The 25,084-nt window shown below is 38.6% G+C and overlaps 1 protein-coding gene across 3 annotated transcripts in view; it reads right to left on the minus strand.

Annotated features, from left to right (window-relative positions):
- The window catches only part of MSH2 (mutS homolog 2), a 127,725-nt gene that overhangs the window by 46,698 nt on the left and 55,943 nt on the right, over nt 1-25,084 (minus strand). For 2 of the 3 annotated variants that reach the window (XM_055108003.2, XM_055108004.2), the window contains exons 9-15: nt 23,442-23,565; nt 19,785-19,935; nt 15,520-15,617; nt 11,266-11,511; nt 9,968-10,172; nt 7,964-8,211; nt 5,493-5,668 (exon numbers count right to left, since the gene is read on the minus strand). In XM_055108003.2, coding sequence (XP_054963978.1) covers nt 5,493-5,668; nt 7,964-8,211; nt 9,968-10,172; nt 11,266-11,511; nt 15,520-15,617; nt 19,785-19,935; nt 23,442-23,565 — 1,248 coding nt within the window. Of the gene's footprint in view, nt 1-3,147; nt 3,593-5,492; nt 5,669-7,963; nt 8,212-9,967; nt 10,173-11,265; nt 11,512-15,519; nt 15,618-19,784; nt 19,936-23,441; nt 23,566-25,084 lie in introns of those variants that run through there. The other variant, XM_003822678.5, reaches the window with a different exon arrangement.

Genomic DNA, 25,084 nt, shown 5'->3' on the forward strand with positions numbered 1-25,084 from the left:
TTCATGTAATAAGCACAGATTAAGTTTTAAACTTCTTAAGCAGATCTATTACGTATTTTCTCATTTTCAAAAACATCTTAGAACACTGTCTCTTTTAGAGGAATGAAAACAGCCTGATAGACTACATGTTTTCTTGGAATGAAGTCTCCCCGAATTTCCTGTAGCCCTAACAACTAAAACCATGAGCTGATTTCCACGTTAAACATGCTTCTGTGCAGCAATCTAAAAACACTCTTTCACAACCACGGGATGAAATATTTCATTGGAATTTAAAGTTTGCTTTTTGAATTATATGAAAGCTTTTCATGTATAAGTGATTAAAAGGATTTGTAAACCAATAAATATTTCTACATTTAAAATCTTCCTCTGTCAGTTTGCCTTTTTCCTAAGCCTTTGGCAGCCAGAAAAGAAAAACTGATGTAACCCACTCTAAATTAACGATGACGAAAAAAAACTTGGTAAACTGAAAGGACTCATCGGTCATACATTTGTTCTCATACCAAACTTTAACTGCATTTAAAAAAAAAAATTGCAGCTAACTATAAAGCAAGCACATGCAAAACCACCACTCAGGTTAAAAACCAGAACTGTGGCCCTCCAGAAGCCCTAATGTGCCCCCTCCCCATCAGCACCCCATTTCCCTAAAGACAATCACTCTGATTAACACAATCACTTTTTCTTTACAGTTGCCATCCCAAAGACTGCATCCCTAAACAATACCACCTATTCTTAAACTTCACATAAATGAAAAAAAAAAACTGTATCCTTTTGTATCATTTCTTTATTCCATCTATGTCATTTTGTGTAGCTGTAGTTCATTTTCACTGATGAGTTGTTTCCAGTGTGGAGGTATTAGGAACATTCTTGTATACATCTCGCAGCACAATGGGCAAAAGCATCTCTAGAGTATGCACCTAAGAGGAGAATTGCTGGGTCGTATGCGTCTTTTCAATTTCACCAGATAATCTTAACACCCCTACTACCAGTGTTATTCCACATCCTCAACAACAGCTGGAACTGCCACACTTGAAATGCTTGTCACTACGGTGGTGGGAGGTGGCCTGGCATGGTTTTCATTTTCATTTTTCTGACTGGTGATTAAAGACCTTTTCATGTTTATGGACCACTTAGATTTCCTCTTGGGTGAAGTGTCTGGATTTTTTAAAATAGCTTTATAAAAATATAATTCCTATACAATTCATCCATTTAATGTGTACAATTCAACGGTTTTTAGTATATTCACAGACATGTATAAACATCACCTATTTTAGAACTTCCATCTGACAAAGAAAACACCGTATCCTTTAGCTTTCACCCCACCTACCCCCTATTCCCTGGCACCAACCCTGAACTGCTACTTTGTCTCTACTGCTGTCTCTATTCTGAACTTTCACATGAATGAAATCATACGTGTTGACTCTTGTAACCAGCTTCTTTCATTTAGCACAATGTTTTCAAGGTTCATCTAAGCTGCACCATGTACCAGTACTTCATTCCTTTAATGGCTCAATAATATACTCCATTGTATGGATAGACCACGTTTCATTTATGCATTCATCTGCTGATGGACATTCGGGTTGTTTCCACCTTTTGGCTATTATGAATAATCCTGCTATAAACATTTATGTACAGGTTTGTGGGGACATATGTTTTGATTCCACTTGGATATACGTTGGAGTGGAATTGTCTGAGGAACTGCCAGACTGTTTTCCAAAGCAGCTGCACCATTTTACATTCGCACCAACAGCGCATGACAGTTTCAATTTCTCCACTTCCTTGCCAGTACTTACCATCTGACTTTTTGATTTTAACTATCGTAATCAGTGTGAAGTTGTAGCTCATTGTGGTTTTGACTTGCATTTCCCTGATCTGCATCTTTTCATGTGCTTATAGTCCATTTGCATATCTTCCTTGGAAAAATATTCAAATTCTTTTTGTTAATGAGATTCTTAAGTGACCCCTTTTCTTAGTGATTTTATAGGAGTTCTTTATTCCAGGTATTAAAAAAGAAGAAGAAAAGAAATGCAGTCTTGCTATATTGCCCAGGCTGGACTTGAACTGCTGAGACTTGAACTGCTGGGCTCAAGTGATCCTCCTGCCTCAGCCTCCTGAGTAGCTGGGACTACAAGCATGGGACACCATGCCCAACTCTTTGATATTTTATAAGGTACCAGTATGTTCTTCCATTACGAATCATGTCTTTTCACTTGTGGTGCCTTTTAATAGAAGTTGTTAATTTCAATTAGCTACATAAGTCAAACTTTATGGATGGTGTTTTTCTGTGACTTAAATTCTTCCCAAAGCCAAGGACATAAAAATATTTTCCTATGTTATCTTCTGCAGAACTATAAAACATTAAAACCTTGAGAGTATTACCTTGTACATTTGGTCTAAAAATCACTGAAGGTGATTTGTTTTGTTTTGTTTGAGACCCAGTTATCACTGTATTACCCAGGATGGAGTGCAGCTCACTGCAACCTCAACCTCTCCCAGCTCGGGTGATCCTCCCACCTCAGCCTCCTGAGTAGCTGGGACTACAGGCAAGCACCACTATGCCCGGCTAATTTTTGCATTTATTTTTGTAGAGATGGGGTTTCGTCATGTTGTCCAGGCTGGTCTTGATCTCCTGAGTTCAAGTGATTGCCTGCTTTGCCTCCCAAAGTGGAGGTTTTTATATATGACATGGAGTAGGGGTCCAATTTCATTTCTTCCTATATGGATAACCCACCAGCCCGCCGCATTTATTAAAAAGACTGTCCTTTTTCCCTCACGTTGCGTAGGATTAGCTGCTACTTCTCAACCGCGTCATCTCTTTATTGTAAAATAGGAGAAGTAGACTAAATCAAGGTTCTCAATCTGAAAGGTTTTGTTAAAAATCCAGATTTCTAAGTCTTATCACAGACCAGGGATGGGAGAATGGCAGACAGGATGGAGGCTCACGGTAGGACTCTGGATATATAATAAGCTCCTTAGCTAATTCGTATGCAGCCAGCCTGGCTCCTGTCAACAGATGGACATTCTGGGGGAGTCACTCGCAATGATCTCCATGGAGCCCTCCAGTTTAAGATATTTTACGAGGTCTCTGAGCTATTTGTTTCTTCCAAAATATTTGAAGTCACACTGCGAAGAACTACAATGCATCTCAAATTCCACAAACTACATGATTTTATTTATAAAATTCAGCACATCACTTATTATTGCCTATGTCAACTGCAAACAGTCCTCAGTTACAGCTCTCATTTTTCAAAATAAAAATCTTTGAAAATGTCCTCAGAGTAAAATATTACTAAATATCTTATTAAGTTGATAGCCCATGAGCATTGACAGTTAACACTATGGAAAAAGGGTTAATATAAAACAATATAAAAGTATTACAGACAATAGCTTATCAATATTACCTTCAATCCATTACTGGGATTTTTCACGTAGTAACTTTTATTCGCGAAATGATTTCATTTACAAAGCTATTATTCTTTGCTATTACTTCAGCTTTTAGCTGTTTTAACTTTATTGTGATGTTTTCTTCTGACATTTCAGTAAAGGGCATTTGTTTCACCTTGGACAGGAACTCCTGAATAATTTTCTCACCTTGCTGAAACACATGTGAATGTCCCATTAGTAATTAAAATATCTTTTCTAAAAGTCATGTTAGACAGTGACAAATTGTTTCATTTCCATCTAAACATATCACCCATTTAAAAAATTTTTTTTTTATTTTTCATATTTTTAGAGATGAGGGTCTCACTATGTTGCCCAGGCTGGTCTCAAACTCCTCCCACATTAGCCCACCCAATATTTGAAGAATATATTTATTATTTATGTGTGCACTGTCTAGTTCCCAAATTCCTCCACCTTTACAATTGATAAACTTTAATCATCTGTGAAAAAAAGAATTCAAGGTTTACAAAGAATACTGGAAGGCATAAACAGTCACTGAAAAGTTATCACATACAGAAGATGCTTCATTTTTATTTTATTGCCAAGTTATTGCTGCTTCAGGGAGCATGACTATGACTTGCTATGTGACTCTTGGGCAAATTCCTTAACACATATTCCTCATTCATAAAATGGGAATAATGTTACCAACCTCACAGGGCTCAAAATATATTATAATTAATGTTATCAAAAGTACACGACTTCTATTCTAACTGGAAAAAAGGGATTACATAAAAGAGTCTGCCTAATCCTGGATCACTGAAAGCTATGATTTCAACACATTAAAGTGCAAATACAAAGACCACTTCATATTTAGGATGGCAACCTGCCATACCTAAAATTATTAACAAGTTATATTTCTCCTGCTTGTATAGGTACAACAGATAAAACTACACTTTTTAGGCTCAAAAACCATACACATCATCTATTATTATTGTAGCCACTATCTATCCTTCACATAAGAACAATGATAAGAAATTCACAGGTAAAAGCTAAAAACCTGACAGGTAAAAAGTTGTCACAATGTATATTGCAGTACATGTTTCCAGGACCAGGCAGTGAAATAAGATTCTTTGATTTTTATAATTGAAGAGAACTAGTAATCCTCTAATTTAAAAAAAAAAAAAAAAAGGGCCGGGCACAGTGGCTCACTCCTGTAATCCCGGCACTTTGGGAGGCCAAGGCAGGCAGATCATGAGGTCAGGAGATCGAGACCATCCTGGCTAACACGGCGAAACCCCATCTCTACTAAAAAATACAAAAAATTTAGCCGGGCGTGGTGGCAGGCGCCTGTAGTCCCAGCTGCTCGGGAGCCTGAGGCAGGAGAATGGTGTGAACCCAGGAGGCAGAGTTTGCAGTGAGCCGAGATCACGCGCCCCTGCGCTCCAGCCTGGGCGACAGAGCGAGACTCCGTCTAAAAAATAAATAAATAAATAAATAAAAATAATAATAAAAAATTAGGCATATGCTTGGGTCTTTCTGTGTGAACGCCCAAATATGACCCATTACTCAAAGGCACCATAAAATCCACTTCTCCCATGAGAACTGAAACATCCCGTCCACATATAGCTTTCCTGAATAAATATTTGTCATATGCCACTTTATTCTCTGTGTCACGTTCGTTATTCTTATCTTCCCAGCTAAATTCTAGACAAATGGAGGGCAGTAATTATGAATCATGCTTTTTTATTTCTTTGTCCTTTTCTTACCTAATGTGTAATTTAATAACTGAACTTGATATATTCGTTTATGAACAAAGATATACCTAGACATCTATCGTCCATAATAACTAACTTTAGTGAAATGACTAATTTTAAACCTAGGTTAATATTCCTTTACTCCTACTTTGGTACTTGAAATCGAATATTGATCATGCAGATGTATATACTGCAGAAATCAAAATAACACAGAGATAGATTCTTTGTCATCAAAAAAACTGATTAAAAAATAAGCACTAGAAACACAGAGGAAAACAACAACAAAAAACCTTCATCTTAGTGTCCTGTTTATGTAATAATACAGAAGCTAAGTTAAACTATGAAAATAAACTGACAAACCTCTCTTTCCAGATAGCACTTCTTTGCTGCTGGTTCCATGATATCATATCCTTGCGATTCTCCAATATACTGAAACTCCTCAAGTTCCAGGGCTTTCTGTTTAGCACACTCTATTACATGCTTAGGGAAATTAGCAAGCTCTGCAACATGAATCCCAAAACTTTGATCACAGACACCTATAAGAAATTTGGGGAAGCGTGAGGGGACAGCATGAGAAGAGACAGCAATTTATGTAAATGGAATTTATCCTTCTCCCCTTGTCATTAGAAAACTTAATTTCGGATTACTTCAAATACATTAGCCAAATATATCATTAAAATAAAGGAATTTTAATTAAGTCTCAAATGAAAAGTGATTATGACTTGGCACACAGTGCTGTATTTTATCCTTGACAAACATAGTAGGAAAAATAAAAATAGGAGACAAAAAAGCTCAATAGATAAACCTTAAAGGCTTAGACAAATATCTTAATCTAAAGAAAAATTAATCAAGCCACTATCTCTGAGGCTTTCTCATTTCATGGGAAGGGAAGGGAGGGGAGGAGAGGGGGAAGGGAAAGGGGAAGGGAAAGGGAAGGGGAAGGGAAGAGGGAAGGGAAGGGGGAAGGGAAGGGAAAAGCGAAGGGGGAAGGGAAGAGGAAAGGGAAGGGGAAAGGGAAGGGGGAAGGGAAGGGGAAAGGGAAGGAGAAAGGGGGAAGGGAAGGAGGAAGGGGGAAGGGAAGGAGGAAGGGGGAAGGGAAGGAGGAAGAGGAGGGAAGGGGAAAGGAAAGGGATGGGGGAAGGGAAGGGATGGGGGAAGGGAAGGGGGAGGGGAAGAGAAGGGGGAAGAGAAGAGGGAAGGGGGAAGGGAAAGGGGAAGGGAAGGGGGAGGGGAAAGGGGAAGGGAAGGGAAGAGGAAAGGAAGAAGGAAGAAGGGAGAATGGGAGAATGGGAGAAGGGGGGAAGGGAGAAGGGAGAAGGGGAGGGAGAAAGAAAGACACGTAAAGTGTCACTAATTTGGAGTAGCTTTAATTAAATATTGATTATTTGCAGGAAATAGTTAAAACTGAGTCAAGACTTTTTAAGCATTTAATCAAATGATGCTTGCAAAGTTACTATACAGCTGTTTTTGCCACAATTATTTATCAACTATAAAGAATTTTTTGGCTTTGTCATATATCTCATGCATTCTAGAACTGAATACTTTGCACAACTAAAGGAAGCAAACAAAAATAAAGTAGAAGCAAATGTTTGTTAAACATTCACAGTGAAGGATGAAGTTTTTCTATCTTCACACTTCATCTGGCCTTTTAAAAAATATTCTGAACCCATTTCTATAGCATACAAAACACAAACAATGATTTAAAAGCAAAATTTTATGCTAACTGCCAGATCTACTAAAAGTTCCTGAATTCTACAGCAATAATAATAATGACTCAAATATAGTAACTCAAAAGGATTCCCAATGAAGTATAAATAACAAAGGATAAAGAACCAAGATTATCTCACTCATGTGCAACCAACTGATGCAGAAAAACGTGTTCGTGGACAATCAGAGCGCTATCTGAAAAAGTTATTCTGGTGACTAGTGAAATCAATCCTTATAGTATGATTTTTAAAACCTTAGAAAGCCTTATAACATGTGAATCTCATCAATACAGGGATCTGACTAGATCCCACCCAAGCCCACGAATGACAAACTTTCCTGAAAGGATGAAACAACAACAGATAAGTCACTCTGCATGTGATAACTACTATTTCAAGATTTCTGGAACCCCCAGCTTTAAATGAACCTGTTTCTATAACACACTCTTAAACATAAAATAAGCTAATTATAATGAAGATTTTGTTAAACAATAACAGCTAGAAACTTTGGAGCTTGAAAGCATATTGTTTGTTATCCTAATTCAACAAGAAAACATACTGCCATGGGAGGTAGCAGAAAATGCCTCCATGGTGATGTTCAAGAGTACAGATAATTCTGGCCGGGCGTGGTGGTTCACACCTGTAATCCCAGCACTTTGGGAGGCCGAGACGGGTGGATTGCCTGAGGTCAGGAGTTCGAGACCAGCCTGGCCAGCATGGTGAAACCCCGTCTCTACTAAAAATATAAAAATTAGCCAGGCGTGGTGGCAGGCACCCGTAATCCCAGCTACTCGGGAAGCTGAGGCAGGAGAATCGCTTGAACCCAGGAGGCGGAGGTTGCAGTGAGCCGATATCGCACTCCAGCCTGGGCAACAGAACGAGATTCTGTCCCAAAAAGAGTACAGATAATTCTTTCTGCGAATGCTTTAGAATGAGTGGTCCTACTATGAGATACAGAAATATGATGTACATGTTCCTACCCCCAGACTGTGAATTAAGGGGTAAATGGGTTCTGTAACAACATCAATAATTTATACTAACTTAGAATAAGGCAATTACTGATGATTTCAAGGGTAGTAAGTTTCCCATTACCAAGTTCTGAATTTAGAGTACTCCAATAGTACATACCTTTCTTCACCTGATAAAGCATAGTTAAGGTCTCTTCAGTGGTGAGTGCTGTGACATGTAGATTATTAACAGTTGGTATCTGATTGGCCAAGGCAGTAAGTTCATGAAAATGGGTTGCAAACATGCAAAAAGCACCAATCTTTGTTGCAATGTATTCTGATATAGCCCATGCTAACCCAAATCCATCGTAGGTAGAAGTTCCTCTTCCCAATTCATCTATGATTATTAATGAATCTTTGGTTGCAGACCTGAAGCACATAATTACATGAAATTTCCCATCACATAAAATGTGGTAACATACACATACAAAAACAAAATTAAGACAATACATTGGGAAGGATATGCCACAAACATAATGGATTAATTATCTTAATATATAAACAAAGTCAATAAAAAGCACTAAAACTTCAATAGAAAAATGGGCAAGGGCCAGGCATGATGGCTCACGTCTGTAATCCCAGCACTTTGGAAGGCCGAGGTGGGAGGATCACTTGAGGCCAGACCAGCCTGAGCAACATAGTGAGACCTTGCCTCTAAAAAAAAAAAAAAAAAAAAAAATTAAAAACTAGCCAGGTATGGTAGCACACACCTTTGTGTGGGAGGGAGGCAGGGAAGGAGGGAAGGAAGGAAGGAAGGAAGGAAGGAAGGAAGGAAGGAAGGAAGGAAGGGAGGGAGGGAGGGAGGGAGGGAGGGAGGGAGGGAGGGAGGGAGGAGAATAGGAAAAAAAAAAAAAGGGCATGAACATGAACAAACAACAGACGAAAGGAAAAACAGATTTTGAATAAATATTGTTTTACATTATCAAGCACACTAGTAGTAATCAAAGGAATTCCAAATAAGGCAGCTATCATTCATTTCGTGCCAATCAAACAGGCCGAGATTAAAAAAAATAAATAAAACTGAATGAAGATGAGACCAGGGTGTGGTGACATGGATACTTGCATACACTTTTGGTGGTCATGTAAATTGTGTGCCTGCCACAGTCCTACCAATACCATCTATTACTATTCTTTTCTCAATTTTAACCAAATATATGTAAAGGGGTGAAACTTTTGCTAATTTTTCATGTGCTCGTGTGCTCATTGGCAATTTAATTCTTTTTCTGTGAGTTGCCAGCTAACATGTTTTGCTTATTTCTTTAATCTTTTAAGTCATGAATATTAACCTGTTGCTTAATTACTATACAAACATTTGTATTGCTTTTATAATACTTCACAAACAACAGAACCTCAAAGAAGTTAAATCAATACATAATTTACTAGGCACCTACTATATTCAATGTTCTGTAGAAGATACTAAGAAATAAGGAGGATCACGGTGGTTCATGCCTGTAATCCCAGCACTTTGGGAAGCCAAGGCAGGAAGATCACCTGAGCCCAGGAGTTCGAGACCAGCCTGGGCAAAAGAGTGAGACCCTGTCTCTCTAAAAAACTTTTTAAAAAAGAAAGAAAAAGATACCAAGAAATAGAAGGTACAGTCCCTACCTTCAAGGAAGCTCCTAAAAAGTGAAATAAAGACAAAACATTTCAGTAATGTCTAGAATAAAAACGTGGTTCAAGTTACAGGCATCTCAAGAGGAATTCAGAGAAAAACACCCATGACCTTAGGGTCGTATGACCAGAAAAATCACTACAGAAGTAGAATTCCCATCATTAGGGACTTAAAAATTAGAAAGAAGTTGGATAAAGGGCAAGAAGGACCATTACAGGAAGTGTGAACAGTCCAAGCAAAAACATGGTAGTGGAGATTTATAAGGTGAACTCGTACCAGTAGCTTATAAATTGTCTACTTAAAGAGACAATTTTAAAAATCAAAGTTTTCCGTAGCTATCATCAATCACTCTTTTAAGACAATACAAAGTATATAAAGTCCACAGGAAAACAACTATTAAACTAAGACAAACATTCTCAGATGTTTTTACATGAGAATCTGCAAATATACTTTTCCTTCTCACAGGACAGAGACATACATTTCTATCTTCAAGGGACTAGGAGATGCACTTACCTGAGGATAGAAGCAGTTTCCAACATTTCAGCCATGAACGTGGAGACTCCTTTCAATTGACTGTCACCAGCCCCTACCCGGGCTAAGATGCAGTCCACAATGGACACTTCTGCTGACTCACATGGCACAAAACACCCAATTTGGGCCATGAGTACTATCACCCCAGTCTGTCGAATATATGTTGATTTACCTCCCATATTGGGGCCTACAAAACAAATTATATCAGAAAGCAAGATTTTAAACTTCTTTCTGCTACTAATAAATGGATTGTTAGTCCTAAACTGTACACTGATGATTAATCGCGTAGGTTTACACTGACATAGCATATAAAAGCAGAACCACAGGCTGCCCAAAGATGTGGACAGAGTTACTGCCCATATTACCCCCCAAAAGCAATGCTATTATTTATCTTCAGACAAACTGATACTGGGCCTTTCATCAAGAGAAGCCATGACAAATATACCTGTAATTTGACTGTGGCCTAGAAAGACCATATACACATTTTCCCATGGCTCACAGGGCTGCCTGTGAGATAATTTACTAACTTCCAGAAAAGTAGTTCAGGCCTGATTAACTCAAAACCGTTACTCATTAGTAAATGAGGTTACTAGTGAATGTATCAGTATGGTCAAATCTTTCGAATCATTTAAAACCCACACAAAAACCTGAAGACATGATCTTTCTTTTGAAAAACAGGCAATTTATTTGTTGGGGTTAGATTATATGAAGAACTTGAAAATCCATTTGGGGAAAGGAAATACAATAAACTGTTTCCCAAATATATTTGCCCCAAAACTACTTCCTTTTTTGTTTTCTAGAATCTAGTTAAGATCTCTCAAACATCTCAGCTGAGACATGATACATGAGCCTATATGCAAGGCTAGTTTTTGCGAGTTTCACATGAATATAGTGCCATGTCTTAAAATAATTCCTATCCTAACCTGAGGTCCTCCCACAGCCAATTTGGCCTGACCTTCAAAGACCTCACTATTGGAGGACTGGCTCAAAGGTAAGCTTTGAGTGTGAAGGGATGTTTGTTTCTAAATGCTCTGAACCCATGGAAGAAGTTTCACATGAATACACTATTCTCTCACAAGCTTTTATCTCACCTTCTAAATCTTCCCTCTAATCCAAACGTGAATAGATTACTAACTGGTAAGAATAATATGTTCCCTTTCTAATGTTAAGAACTGGGAATTTTCTCCATCAATTTTAAATATATTGCTACTCCAAGATTAAAAAAAAAAAAAAAAAAAAAAAACATTACCCCCACAAAGCCCAAAAACCAGGTTTTTTACCAGTAATGATGTGGAACATCTGTTTATCTTTTTCAAAGTATACGTCATTAGGAATAAATGCAATTTCATCTTGAACTTCAACACAAGCATGCCTGGATGCTTTTAATATAATTCTTCCTTGTCCTTTCTCCAAAATGGCTGGTCGTACATATGGAACAGGTGCTCCATTTGACACATGAGCAAAGCTGACAACAGCATCTAGCTGAGCTAACACATCATTGAGTGTTTGCATTGGTTCTACATAGCCTGTATAAAAATAAAAACAGAAAATGTACACAGGAATACTGAATAATAAACAGATATAAGCCGTAAAAATACATTTAATCCCCCCCATTTGGGAATTCAAAACCCATTTCCTAATTTACACTTTTTAAAAAAAATTAACAAAAGTTAGCCTTAACAAAATTTGAAAGGAACCCACCTAAAACTCAACATAGGGTTAAAATGTGTTGCTACATCCTTTCCCATTGTGAATAGCTATCAAAAACAGAGTACTGGCTGGGTTGAGTGGCTCACGCCTATATTCCCAGCACTTAGGGAGGCTGAGGCGGGCAGATCGCATGAGGCCGGGGGATCACATGGAGCCAGGAATTCAAGACCAGCCTGGTAACATGGCGAAACCCCATCTCTACCAAAAATACAAAAATTAGCCAGGTATGGTGGTGCATGTCTGTAAACCCAGATACTTGGGAGGCTGAGGCACCAGAATTGCATGAACCCAGAAGGTGGAAGTTGCAGTAAGCTGAGACTGCGCCACAGCACTCCAGCCTGGGCAATTCTGTCTCAAAAACAAACAAACAAAAACACACAAAAAACAAAAATAGAGTACCTTCCCTTATCAGCAAAATATAAAACTACACAGCTGCTTATCCAAGACATTCTCTCAATTTTAAGACACACCTTTTCCTATATTTTAAGTATCGGAGAAACCAGAATGACACCTCAAAATCACCATAAGAAAAATGTAAGCAAAAAGGTAGCAAAGTTGAAATGTGACCATCAAGGCCTGGTATATTGTACGAACTGACCGTAAGACAGTTTGGCTTTCTTTCCTCATCAGTATCACATGCAGAGAATGTCAGCATAAATTTAAATCTCTAATTGTCACTTAAAACATTTTCAAGATTCTACTGTTCTAGAGTATTAACACTAAAAGCTATTAATAGATACATTTAAAAAAATCTGACACATGCTAGACAAAAAACATGAAGGAAATTAACAATGCTTAAATTTTTCTGAATAGATTCTAAATGTTAACAGGTTGGAGGGGCTGGTGCATGACCCACATGTCATTCAGACTATCATACAGCTATCAATCATGTCAAAAGCTTCAAAGAACATTCAAGATAAAAGCATTTAATTCTAGGAAAACCAAAAATTATTAGTTTAATCTAGGGGCTGGAAATGTAACTTATTTTTTATTCCCTTGTTCCCCACAACAGTGATCAAATGTTTTGAAAATAAAAATCAACTTAACAATGGCCAAGCAGACATAATTATCTTCCTCTGTTTCAGTATACTTTTTTTTTTTTTTTTTTTTTTTTTTGGGGAGACAGAGTCTTGCTCTGTCGCCCAGGCTGGAGTGCAATGGTGTGATCTTGGCTCACTGCAACCTCCGCCTCCTGGGTTCAAGCGATTCTCCTGCCTCAGCCTCCTGAGTAGCTGGGATTACAGGCACCTGCCACCATACCCAGCTAATTTTTGTACTTTTAGTAAAGACAGGTTTCAACATGTTGGTTAGGCCAGTTTTGAACTCCTGACCTCAGGTGATCCACCCGCCTCGGCCTCCCAAAATGCTGGGATTATAGGTGTGAGCCACTGCACCTGGCCTCAGTACACTTGTGAAATTTATTACTTTTACCTAATACGTCTTTCTAAAGAAAAAGAAAGGAAGAATTCACACTACCCTATTATATAGCAATAGAAGCCTTTAAGAATTAAACATGAGTGAAGTACTTGCTATAACTACTTTAAAACTTGTAAAATTGCTAGCATACTGACAAGAATAAGTTTATAGTAAAAAAAGAAAACTAGGCTGGGCAGGGTGGCTCACGCCTGTAATCCCAATACTCTGGGAGGCCAAGGCAGGAAGACTGCTTGAGTCTGGCCTGGGCAACAGAGCGAGACTTCATCTCCACAAAAGATAATTAAAAAAAAATTAACCAGGTGTGGTGGCACTACTACATGTAGTAGTCCCAAGCTACTTGGGAGGCTGAGTGGGGAGAATCCCTTGAACCTAGGAGGTTGAGGCTGCAGTGAGTCATGATCGCACCACTGCACTAACGCCTGGGCAACATGGTAAGACCCCATCTGAAAAATAAATAAAAACCAAAAGCAAACCAAAGCATCTTAATTAAGAGTCTATACTTGGCATGTCACATAACTGGCTCTTAATAGCATGACCTTTTATGACTTAATTGTGTGATAGAAAATTATTAAAGTGATCCATTACACTTTTTGAGATGGGAGTCTTGCTCTGTCGCCCAGGCTGAAGTACAGTAGCATAATTATGGCTCACCACAGCCTCGACCTCCTGGGTTCAAGTGATTCTCCTGCCTCAGCCTCCTGAGTAGCTGGGACTACAGGCATGTACCACCACAGCCGGCTAATATTTTTTGGATTTTTTTGTAGAGTTGGGGTCCCCCTATGTTGGCTAGGCTGGTCTCAAACTTCTGGGCTCAAGCAATCCTCCCAGCTCAGCCTCCCAAAGTGCTGGGATTACAGGTGTGAACCACCATGTCTGGACGCCATTACATTTTTAAATAAAAATAGCTCATAATATGTAATATCAGACCAAGAAGAAGTTTCATTTAAATTCAGGTTGACTTCTAATATAAAACCTTCAATTTAACTGTTAAAATCTAAAAACTTTACCCTGCTAGGTGCTTAATAAATATTATTTTTTAAGGAAGATCCACAGTTCAAATAAATGGTATTTACAGGGTTCTTTAAAATGAAATCTAGCCTAAGAAACATAATTCAGCAAAAGATTATTATGTCACAGTTATCTGATACCAACAAGCAAAAATGTAATCTTTACAAATCAATTCCATTCATTTCAATACATAAAGTGTATTAAAATAAAACCTTTTGAGTTTTATGTTTCCTTTTGATTTACCATGACAATTCATAATAGCAACACAATTTATAGAATTACTCATGCACATAACCTTTTAAAAAAATATTTATCCTTAAATAACTTAGCATGCATATCCTGAGAACAAGGACATTCTCCTAATCATAACACTACCATTTCACACAAGAAATATGACACTAACACCATATTGTCTCATATTAAACTTTCTCAATTTGCCCCAATAGTGTCCTCTATAGCTATTCCCCAACTCCAACCTCTAAATTGGGATCTAATCAACTACTGTCTACTGCGTTTGGTTGCCCTGTCTCTTTAAGACCTGTTGATTTCTTTTGTGCTGCCGTGACATGGACATTTATTAAAGTTCAGGCCTTGAATGCACCACAATCTAAATTTATTTGAATTTTTACTTCTTGTTTAAAATCAGGTTAAATATTCTGGTCAAGAATACTATATAGGTGATACTGTGTCCTTCCTTCTATATCACACAAAGAAGTACACGTCATTTGTCCCACGATTGGTAATCTTAACTTTAATTACTTGATTAAGGTAGTTCTTGAGTATATTTTTTAAAGGCACAATAAAGGTTAGTCAACATACACACCATGATCGGCAAAGCCTTCCAACTTAACGCATCACTTCCTACCTTGTGCTAAACATATATTCATTCCATTCTAAGGGCAATAACACAGTGCCAGGTTGCTGTGTTCCTTTAATTACATGAAAATGATCTCAAATGGTGCCACTAGAATGAACTCAAAATCTACAAAATGACATACAGAACTCAAAAAGGCTTGCCTCATGTGTAATTAATATTTGCTTTTCAGTGGTATTTACTTCCATAACCTAGAGCCTCATGAGCCCATAGATGACCCAAGACATTAGTACGTTGTAGGCCCTAGTGTTTCCTTTCCTTGTTACAACTATAGTAAGTTTTGTGTTTTTCTGCCATTTTTTGTTTCTATGTGCAAGAGAAATTTCCAGTTATGTGTCCTACCGTAACATATCATGCCTTATTTTATATAGGAAACCTAACGTATTAAATAGTCAGAATGTAATGGCTTGCGAAAATAACAAAACACACTTCAAATATCATGATTTTTTTTCTATTACCAAAAGCCAGGTGACATTCAGAACATTATTAGTTCTATTAAGTTTACCTGAAGAAATATTGACAATTTCTTTAACAATGGCATCCTGGGCTTCTTCATATTCTGTTTTATTTTTGGTATACTCTTCGTTTAAAGAAGTCAATTTGCTGCAAATCGAAATAACAGTTTTATTAAAAATATTAAAATGTGTACTAGAAGCAATGTGTACTACATGAAACATATCCAAAGTATCCTATGAAACATCCAAATAATGATAATTAAAATGGAAATACAAGTGGAAAACGAACAACTCCTTAGGGACAAATGTAGTTAGAATTCAATTTATTAATGTTCTTTTACACTGTTTGGAATAGCGCAATGGCACAATTCCTGCTATAACAATTATATTCCCCTGAGTAAAACTGTGATCTGTGTCCTTTTACAAAATATTTAAATGGAATCCTTATTTAAGATTGAAGCCAGCCGGGCGTGGTGGCTCACGCCTGTAACCCCAGAACTTTGGGAGGCTGAGGCGGGTGGATCACCTGAGGTCGGTGGATTGCCTGAGGTCAGGAGTTCGAGACCAGCCTGACCAACATTGAGAAACCCCGTCTCTACTAAAAATACAAAAATTAGCTCGGCATGGTGGCGCGTGCCTGTAATCCCAGCTACTCAGGAGGCTGAGGCAGGAGAATCGCTTGAACCCAGGAAATGGAGGTTGTGGTGAGCCAAGAACACACCATTGCATTCCAGCCTGGGCAACAAGACTAAAACTCCGTCTCAAAGAAAGAAAAAAAAAGATTGAAGCTATTACCCCTTTTAAAACACAAACACAGGCAGGGTGCCTGTAATCCCAGCACTTTGGGAGGCCGAGGCAGGTGGATCACCTGAGGTCAGGAGTTCAAGACCAGCCTGACCAACATGGGGAAAACCCATCTCTACTAAAAATACAAAGTTAGGTGTGGGTGGCACATTCCTATAATCCCAGCTATTCAGGAGGCTGAGGGAGGAGAATCACTTGAACCCGGGAGGCAGAGGTTGTGGTGAGTCGAGATAGCACCACTGCACTCCAGCCTGGACAACAGGAGCAAAACTCTATCAAAAAAAAAAAAAAGAGAGAGAGAGAGAGAAAGAAAAAAACAACAAAAAAAACACAAACATATACACACACACACAGTATTTCTCATTACTGTAGTATAAATATCTTTCAATACCAAAAGTTTTCAAAATAAGAAAAATGGTTTGTTTTTTTTTTTTGAGACGGAGTCTTGTTCTGTCACCCAGGCTAGAGTGCAGTGGCACAATCTAGGCTCACTGCAACCTCTGCCTCCCGGCTTCACACCATTCTCCTGCCTCAGCCTCCTGAGTAGCTGGGACTACAGGCACCAACCACTATGCCCGGCTAATGTTTTATATTTTTACTAGAGATGGGGTTTCACCACCGTGTTAGCCAGGATGGTCTCGATCTCCTGACCTCGTGATCCGCCGGCCTTGGCCTCCCAACGTGCTGGGATTACAGGCGTAACCCACGGCGCCCAGCTTGTTTTGTTTTTTTTGAGACGTAGTCTGACTCTGTTGCCCAGGCTGGATTTCAGTGGTGTGATCTCAACTCACTGCAACCTCTGCTTCCCGGGCTCAAGTGATTCTCATGCCTCGGCCTCCACAGTAGCTAAGATTACAGGCATGTACCACCACACCCGGCTAATTTTTGTATTTTTTAGTAGAGATGGGGTTTCACCATGCTGGCCAGGCTGGTCTTGAACTCTTGACCTCAAGTGATCCACCTGCCTCGGCCTCCCAAAGTGTTGAAATTATAGGCGTAAGCCACCATGCCCGGCCAGGAAAATGTCTTGAAACTAAATCTTATTGAACAATTTGAAGAGAAAATTAAAATTAGAGGTTGGGCCGGGCACAGCATCTGTAATCCTGTAATCCCAGCACTTTGGGAGGGCAAGGCAGGTGGACTGCTTGAGCCCAGGAGTTCGAGACCAGCCTGAGCAACATGGGGAAATCCTGTGTCTATTAAAAATACAAAGTACTGGGGAACACCTGTAGTCCCAGCTACTTAGGTGGCTGAGGTGGGATGGCTTGAGCCCAGGAGGCGGAGGTTGCAGTGGGCCAAAATTGTGCCACTGCACTCCAGCCTGAGCGACAAAGCCAAACCCTTCTCCAAAAAAAAAAAAAAAAAAAAAGGTTGAAATAAACAATACTCAAGGAAGATGATAATAAAATAAGAAAAAAATACTCACTGGCATCAAGGAGGGAATGAAATTAAGAACAAAAAGAGGTGATATAAAGGAGAAAGAAAGGAGAGAGAAGTAATTATCAGCAGTGGGAGAAAATCAGTTCATCAAGATGATAATTGTGGCCTTGATGGAATCACTCAATGGCACAGCAGACATGTATAGCTCAAGAACACTACAGGGGCAAGTAGCAGCACAAACAGACTACTATGAAACAGGCAAATAAAAAGAATTAAAGAAATGCATGAGGGAAAGACATTATAAAAGTGAGACCACTGTGTGAAGGGACAAGCTGCAAAATATAAAAGCAGAGGCAGGCAAGGACCAGATTCTGCAGGTCATAATCTAGTGAGTGACTTTTTCACTTTTGGCATCATGTGGCCCATTCAGTCCTATCTTTTTTCATATGTTATAACTAACCCATGAAAAACTTGAAGATGATTAGAACACTCCAAAAGTTGTATCTTATCCAAGCTAAAATATATACATTTCTTGAACCAGGAGGATTCTAGTGTGCTGGAAAAACAACACACCTAGATTTGGCAACAGAAGATCTAAGTTTAGGCACCCACCAGCACTAGCCGTCTAACTGAGGAAAAGTAAAGTCTTAGCTTCTTCACCTATAAAATAAGAAATATACATGTCTTCTTTACTGAGAATTATGAGGAACAAACTAATTACTAGGGTGTCTGAACACCTAGAATGTCTGCATATAATAGACACTCAAAGTACTTGTGAAACAGATGACAGGGGATCATATATATAAAAGCTACCTGTAAAGTTCTGGGAAAATTCAGGAGGGGAGGGAGTAGAACAGGCCATAGTTTCCAGAACAGTACAGAAGGAGAAAGGCTTTAGCCTCCCCCCACCATAAGTCACAGAAGATTTTAAATATAATTTAAAATTTTTTAAATAATTTTTTTTACTTATCAATAATTTGTTTCAGGGACTTCCTGAGATTAGCCAGAAAACTGGCAGGAAAAAACTTTTTTGTTTCAACATGAAACATGATTAAAACAAAAAAAAACTATCATCTAGTGAATGGCCTCATATTTCCCTCAACTAATTTAAACACCCAATTGAAATACCAGAATAATTTTTTTAACTTCATAAATGATAGTAAAGTTTTCTTAGAAAAAATAAACATGTGGGTCAGGCACGGTGGCTCACACCTGTAATCTCAGCACTTTGGGAAGCTGAGGCAGGTGAATCACTTGAGGCCAGGAGCCCGAGACCAGCCTGTCCAACATGGTGAAAACCCATCTCTACTAAAAATACAAAAATGAACTAGGCGTGGTGGTGCATGCCTATAATCCTAGCTACTCAGGAAGCTGAAGCATGAGAATCGCTTGAATCCGGGAGGTGGAGGCTGCAGTGAGTCAAGACTGCGCGTCACTGCACTCCAGCCTGGGCGACACAGCAAGACTCTGTCTCAGGGGGGACAAAAAAAAAAAAAGATAAGGCCGGGCGCGGTGGCTCACACCTGTAATCCCAGTACTTTGGGAGGGAGAGGCGGGCGGATCACGAGGTCAGGAGATCGAGACCACGGTGAAACCCCGTCTCTACTAAAAATACAAAAAATTAGCTGGGCGTAGTGGCGGGCGCCTGTAGTCCCAGCTACTCAGGAGGCTGAGGCAGGAGAATGGCGTGAACCCGGAAGGCGGAGCTTGCAGTGAGCCGAGATCATGCCACTGCACTCCAGCCTGGGCAACAGAGCAAGACTCCGTCTCCAAAAAAAAAAAGATAAAAGAAACATGTGAAAATAACTAAAGCAGAGATATGAGGGGGAACTAGCTCTAATAGATATGGTAACACAGAATAAGCGATAAAATATATTTTGTGTAGACAAAAGAATGGTGAGACGAGGTAAAAGTAGAGTCTTTAAAATAGACCCAAAGTACCACACTTCAGTCAATGGAGAACAGACGGATTATTTAACAAATGGTGTTGCGACAGCTGACTGCTATTTGGAAGAAAGCTTGACTCTTACCTGATGACTACATTAGTAAAACTTATCACAGAACATTCACATCATGTTAGAGCATTTAGGGAATTAATAAAGGGTTAAAAATATAATAACGACTTGCAAACCTGTTGGTAAATTTAACACCATTCTTCTGGATATCTACAGTACTAAAGTTTTTATTGTTACGAAGTACTTTTTCTTCCTTACAGGTTACACGAAAGTAATATCCAAACTGTGCACTGGAATCCAGTTTAATCTGTTTGCCAGGATCCAAGCCTTGATAATCAAGAAGAAAAGAAAAAGTATTCCATAAATACCTACTGCCATTTTTCAATGTGATTCTAAAATTATTTAAATAGTGAAAAACATAGTTATTATATGACAGCATACTCACAATTATTATCTAACCAGAAAAGATTCAAATACTACTTACTTGAAAACTACATGAATTATGGATATCTATTTATAAAATCCTTAACTCCCTTATGAATGTTAGTTTCTGACTTGAAAGCTGCTTTCTGGGTAAACCCATCCAAGGCTGCAGAGCACCAGCACTGGGCAACATATTTTCCCCAATTACTATGAGCACATGAGGATGGATTAAGGTGTAACCCCACCCTCGAGGAGTTATGCATGAGAATTCTTTTCTTAACCAAAGGTATTTCTTTGGAACTAACATAGAGTATAATTAATGTGAGCAAATACAATTTCCAAACAAAAACTTGAGACTCTGACAATGCAACTCTAGGAAAACTAGTGCACATATTTTCTGTTAAGCATAGGAAACTTCACAAACCAAATGATCTGACTGATATGTGAAAGGAAAATAAATCTCGGAACCCCAGAATCACTAAGCCGAGGGAAAAGTCAAGCTGGGAACTATGTCAGACAAACCTGCCTTCCATCTTATTTCTAAATAAGATAGCGACAAAGATTTAAAAACTACATACTTCCCTCACTACATACTTTCCCTCCACAAGGAAAGTCCTTGTGGGCCTCCAGATGTTCACTCTCAAACAATTCTGTTGAATTTCACCCTAGCAATGGAAACTGATAGCTTATCTTCACAGGTGAGGGACAGAAAGTCATCCCTCGGCTCACCTGACACAAATGCATTTCTGATTGCTTCCTCTGACCTACTGTTTATGTAAAAACGCAGATTCACTGAGCCAGACTAAGCTTGTTTATTCAGTGAAAGGCTGATCAAGGACTCAAAAGAATGCAACCTTTTGTCTCTTATCTACTTATTACCTGAAAGCCCCTTGCTTCGAGTTGTCCTGCCTTTCTGGATAGAATCAATGTACATCTTACACATGTTGACTGATGTCTCATGTCTCCCTAAAATGTATAAAACCAAGCTGTACCCTAACCACCTTGCGCATGTGTCATCAGAACCTTGTGAGACTATGTCATGGATGCATCCTTAACCTTGGCAAAATAAAGTTTCTAAATTGGTTGAGACCTGTCTCGGATATTTTGGGTTCACAATCAGCTAGACCTTCTGCATCAAGAATTTGAGTTTTTATAAATACATTCCCTCTTCATAATTTCATTAACCAATATGATCTCTAGACCACAAACTAAGAGAGACAGAGAGAGAGAATCTACAAACGTACTTGCTGAAGCGTGGCCATCAAATGTTAGTAGTAGCAAACAATTAAAGACAGACCTCGCTTGACCAGTGAGAAAAGGGAAAGTAGAGACCCATCCAGAAACGAAATCGGACTGATCTGAACAAAGGAACCTCTCAAAACATTCAAAGTGAAAGAGTAGTTCCACAATGAAGGACTGCAAACAATCAGTGATCAAAGTTTCAAAACAAAGGACCATGTTCATGAGTATGTAATGTAGTTTGCTTATATATGCATTTCACTGCAGTGTTAACAACAGCAACATCACTAAACATGGAAGACAATGGTATTTATAGAACACTGTTTATTTAACACATGTAAACCTAGGCTGCCATGAGGATCACTTTATTTAAAATAAGGCTCAAATCCTCAAAGTGTAATGGCATTTCTGATGACACGTAGGTCTAAGAATTAAAGCAATGAATCCAACATGTTAATGCTATAGAAGAATGTGGTGAAAACCAGAGAAATTAAGTAATTTGTAAAGAGCTTCAGAAAAAGTTTCCAAGCTGCAACTAGAACTCGTGTTTCCCAATTCCCAGCCTAACGCTTCTTATACTACAGTTACAGTTTCTGCCTCAATTTGAGTGCTATTTATGTTGCTTTCAACATACTTTTTAATAAAACAAATTTGCTTAATTTTAAAATGAAATTAAACTTAATTTATACTGTAAAAAACAAGTTTTTGCCATTAATTTTCTCATTAGCATTCAATAAAATAGATTAAAAAATAGGCAATAATTTAATATATACTATGATGCATTCCTCTGTTTTTTTTTTTTTTAAAGACAACGTGTCGCTCTCACTCCATCCCTCAGGCTGGATGGAATGCAGTGGTGCTATCATGGCTCACTGCAACCTCAACCTCCTAAGCTAAAGCAATCCTCTCACCTCAGCCTCCCGAGTAGCTGGGACCACAGGTGTGCATCACCACACCCAGCAAGTTTTTTTCCTTTTGATTTTTGGTAGAAATGTGGTCTATGTTGCACAGGCTAGTCTTGAACTCCTGGGCTGAAGTGATCCTCCTAAAGTATTGGGATTATAGGCATGAGTCACTGTGCCTGGCCAATGATGCATTCTCTTTTCTTATTTTGAGACAGGATCTCACCCTGTCACCCAGGCTGGAGTGCAGTAGTGCAATTATGGCTCATTGTAGCCTCAACCTCCCTGGCTCAAGTGATCCTCTCACCTCAGCCTCCTGAGTAGCTGGGACCACAGGCGCATGCCACCATGTCTGGCTAATTTTTGTATTTGTTGTAGAGACAGGGTTTCATCATGTTGCCCAGGTTAGTGTCAAACTCCTGGACTCAAGCAATCTGCCCACCTCGGTCTCTCAAACTGCTAGGATCACTATAGGCGTGAGCCACCACACCCAGTCCAGTGACGCATTCTTAACAGGATTCTTCCTTCATAAAACCAATTATCAGCAGAAAAACTTCCAGCCAAGCAAGTTAACATATAGTGAAACACAGAAATCTGTAGGTACTTTTAACTTTCTAGTAAGTGAAAAATTAAGGAAACACAAAATAACTTTAACTCCAGACACATAAACTCTCTGAGCCTCAATATCCTTAGCTATGAAATGAGGAAGGTGGACTTTAATGCAAAGGCTCTTAATTAGGGATCTACTCCATGTTTGGACTCTCTACAGAACTATTTGCAAATTTTTTATATATGTAGGTATGGGCATCAGATTATCTGGAAGCTTACTACTGCTTAAATACACTGTTTTGTTCTGGATTTCTAAACTTCTTTGTACTGAGTACCTTACACATGTTTGATGAAAATCCAGGAAAAAAAACCGTGTGAACCCATAGGGAATTAATAAGCTGGTATGGAAGACAGACTTTTTCCAAAACTGACATTAATGAACTGCTTGGAAACCCCAAAGCCTAATCAATGCACTACTCCTAGAAGAATTGGGCTTGGTGATCCTCCTAGGAGTATCCTGTTACCAGTGGAGGTGACATTTAAAATAGGGCTTGTTTAAATGACATCATACAAGGGCCTGTTGGGCGATTTCTGTTTGACAGGGATGTGCAGTCATCATCTTGGGGACAGGGAACTTATAAAATAATTCTGGCATCAATATTTTGTCTATACAGTGTATAGACAAAAGAATTATTCCAACCTCCAATGACCCATTCTTACCAAGATCTCTGGCTGCACTTATTAATGTTGACTGCATCTTCTTTTCCAAGTCATTCATTATTTCTCTTAATTCACTGAGATTAGGATCAAATGAAGGTTTTACAAGGAATTCATGGTTTTCCACCTGCAAACAGAACAAAGTGACAAAATCCTATAAATAATGGGTAAAGACAGAAATTATAAAGCAAATATTTCCTCCCACTTAAATTTTACTGTTTTCAGTTAAATAATTTGCTATCCATAAGTTATTCAGTCACAACTATTAAGGAGTTTCTATTTATAGAAATGTAAAATTCTGTTCATTAGGACTTTAGAGTTCTATACGTACAAAAATGATTCATATGAAACAGTTACAGTGCTGATGATGTATATGTCCCCAATAGTATTCTATATTTTATTTATATTTTTCCTAAACATTTAAAATGTCCTCCCTAAAAATGACCAAATAACGTTCAATGTGCAAAACTTGTAATAGTTATATGTTGCCCAAACCAAGGATCTACCTTAGAATTCTCAAAAAGCTCTAAGAAACTAAAGAATTTTATTTCTTAAAAGTTCATCAAAATCTCACAATTTAAAGACATAGTCTTAAGTACTTTGTTTCACTAAATTCTTACCAGTAATAACAGCAAGAAACCACAATGAGAAATACATCTCATTTACAATAGCAAAAACATACATAAAATATTCAGAAACAAAGTCTTGATTATATAGGATCTTTATAAAGATAACTACATATTGGAAGATTTAAAAGAAGAATTTGAATGTTAAATTCAGCTGATTAAAAAACTACACAAGAATTGGACTGGCACCGTGGCTCATGCTTGTAATCCCAGCACTTTGGGAGGCCGAGGCAGGTGGATCTCTTGAGGTCAGGAGTTTGAGACCAGCTTGGCCAACATGGTGAAACCCCATCTCTACTAAAAATACAAAATTAGCCGGGCGTAGCAGTGCGCACCTGTAGTCCCAGCTATTTGGCAGGCTGACGCAGGACAATCACTTGAACAAGGGAGGCAGAGGTTGCAATGAGCCAACATCGTGCAACTGTACTCCAGCCTAGGTGACAGACTGAGACTCGTCAAAGAAAGACAGAAAAGAGAAGAGAAGAGAGAAGAAAAGAAAGAAAAGAAAAGGAAAGAAAAGGAAAGGAAAGGAAAGGAAAGGAAAGGAAAGAAAAGAAAAGAAAAAGAAAAAGAAGAGAGAGAGAGGCCGGGCGCGGTGGCTCACGCCTGTAATCCACTTTGGAAGGCCGAGGCGGGCGGATCACAAGGTCAGGAGATTGAGACCATCCTGGCTAACACAATGAAACCCTGTCTCTACTAAAAATACAAAAAAAAAAAAAATTAGCCGGGAGTGGTGGTGGGCAACTGTAGTCCCAGCTACTTGGGAGGCTGAGGCAGGAGAATGGCGCGAACCCAGGAGGCGGAGCTTGCTGTGAGCAGAGATCGCACCACTGCACTCCAGCCTGGGCGACACAGCGAGACTCCGTCTCAAAAAAAAAAAAAAAAGAAAGAAAAGAAAGAAGAGGTAAACTATGAAAAGAGAAAACTAGATCTAATATTATTATTAAGCTATTTATTCCTAGAGATTGTTCAATAGGAATTCTTTTTTGAAACAAAACAACTAAAATTTACATGAAATTG

The sequence above is a fragment of the Pan paniscus genome, chromosome 12 (assembly GCF_029289425.2).
Source record: "Pan paniscus chromosome 12, NHGRI_mPanPan1-v2.0_pri, whole genome shotgun sequence".
Classification (NCBI taxonomy): domain Eukaryota; kingdom Metazoa; phylum Chordata; class Mammalia; order Primates; family Hominidae; genus Pan; species Pan paniscus.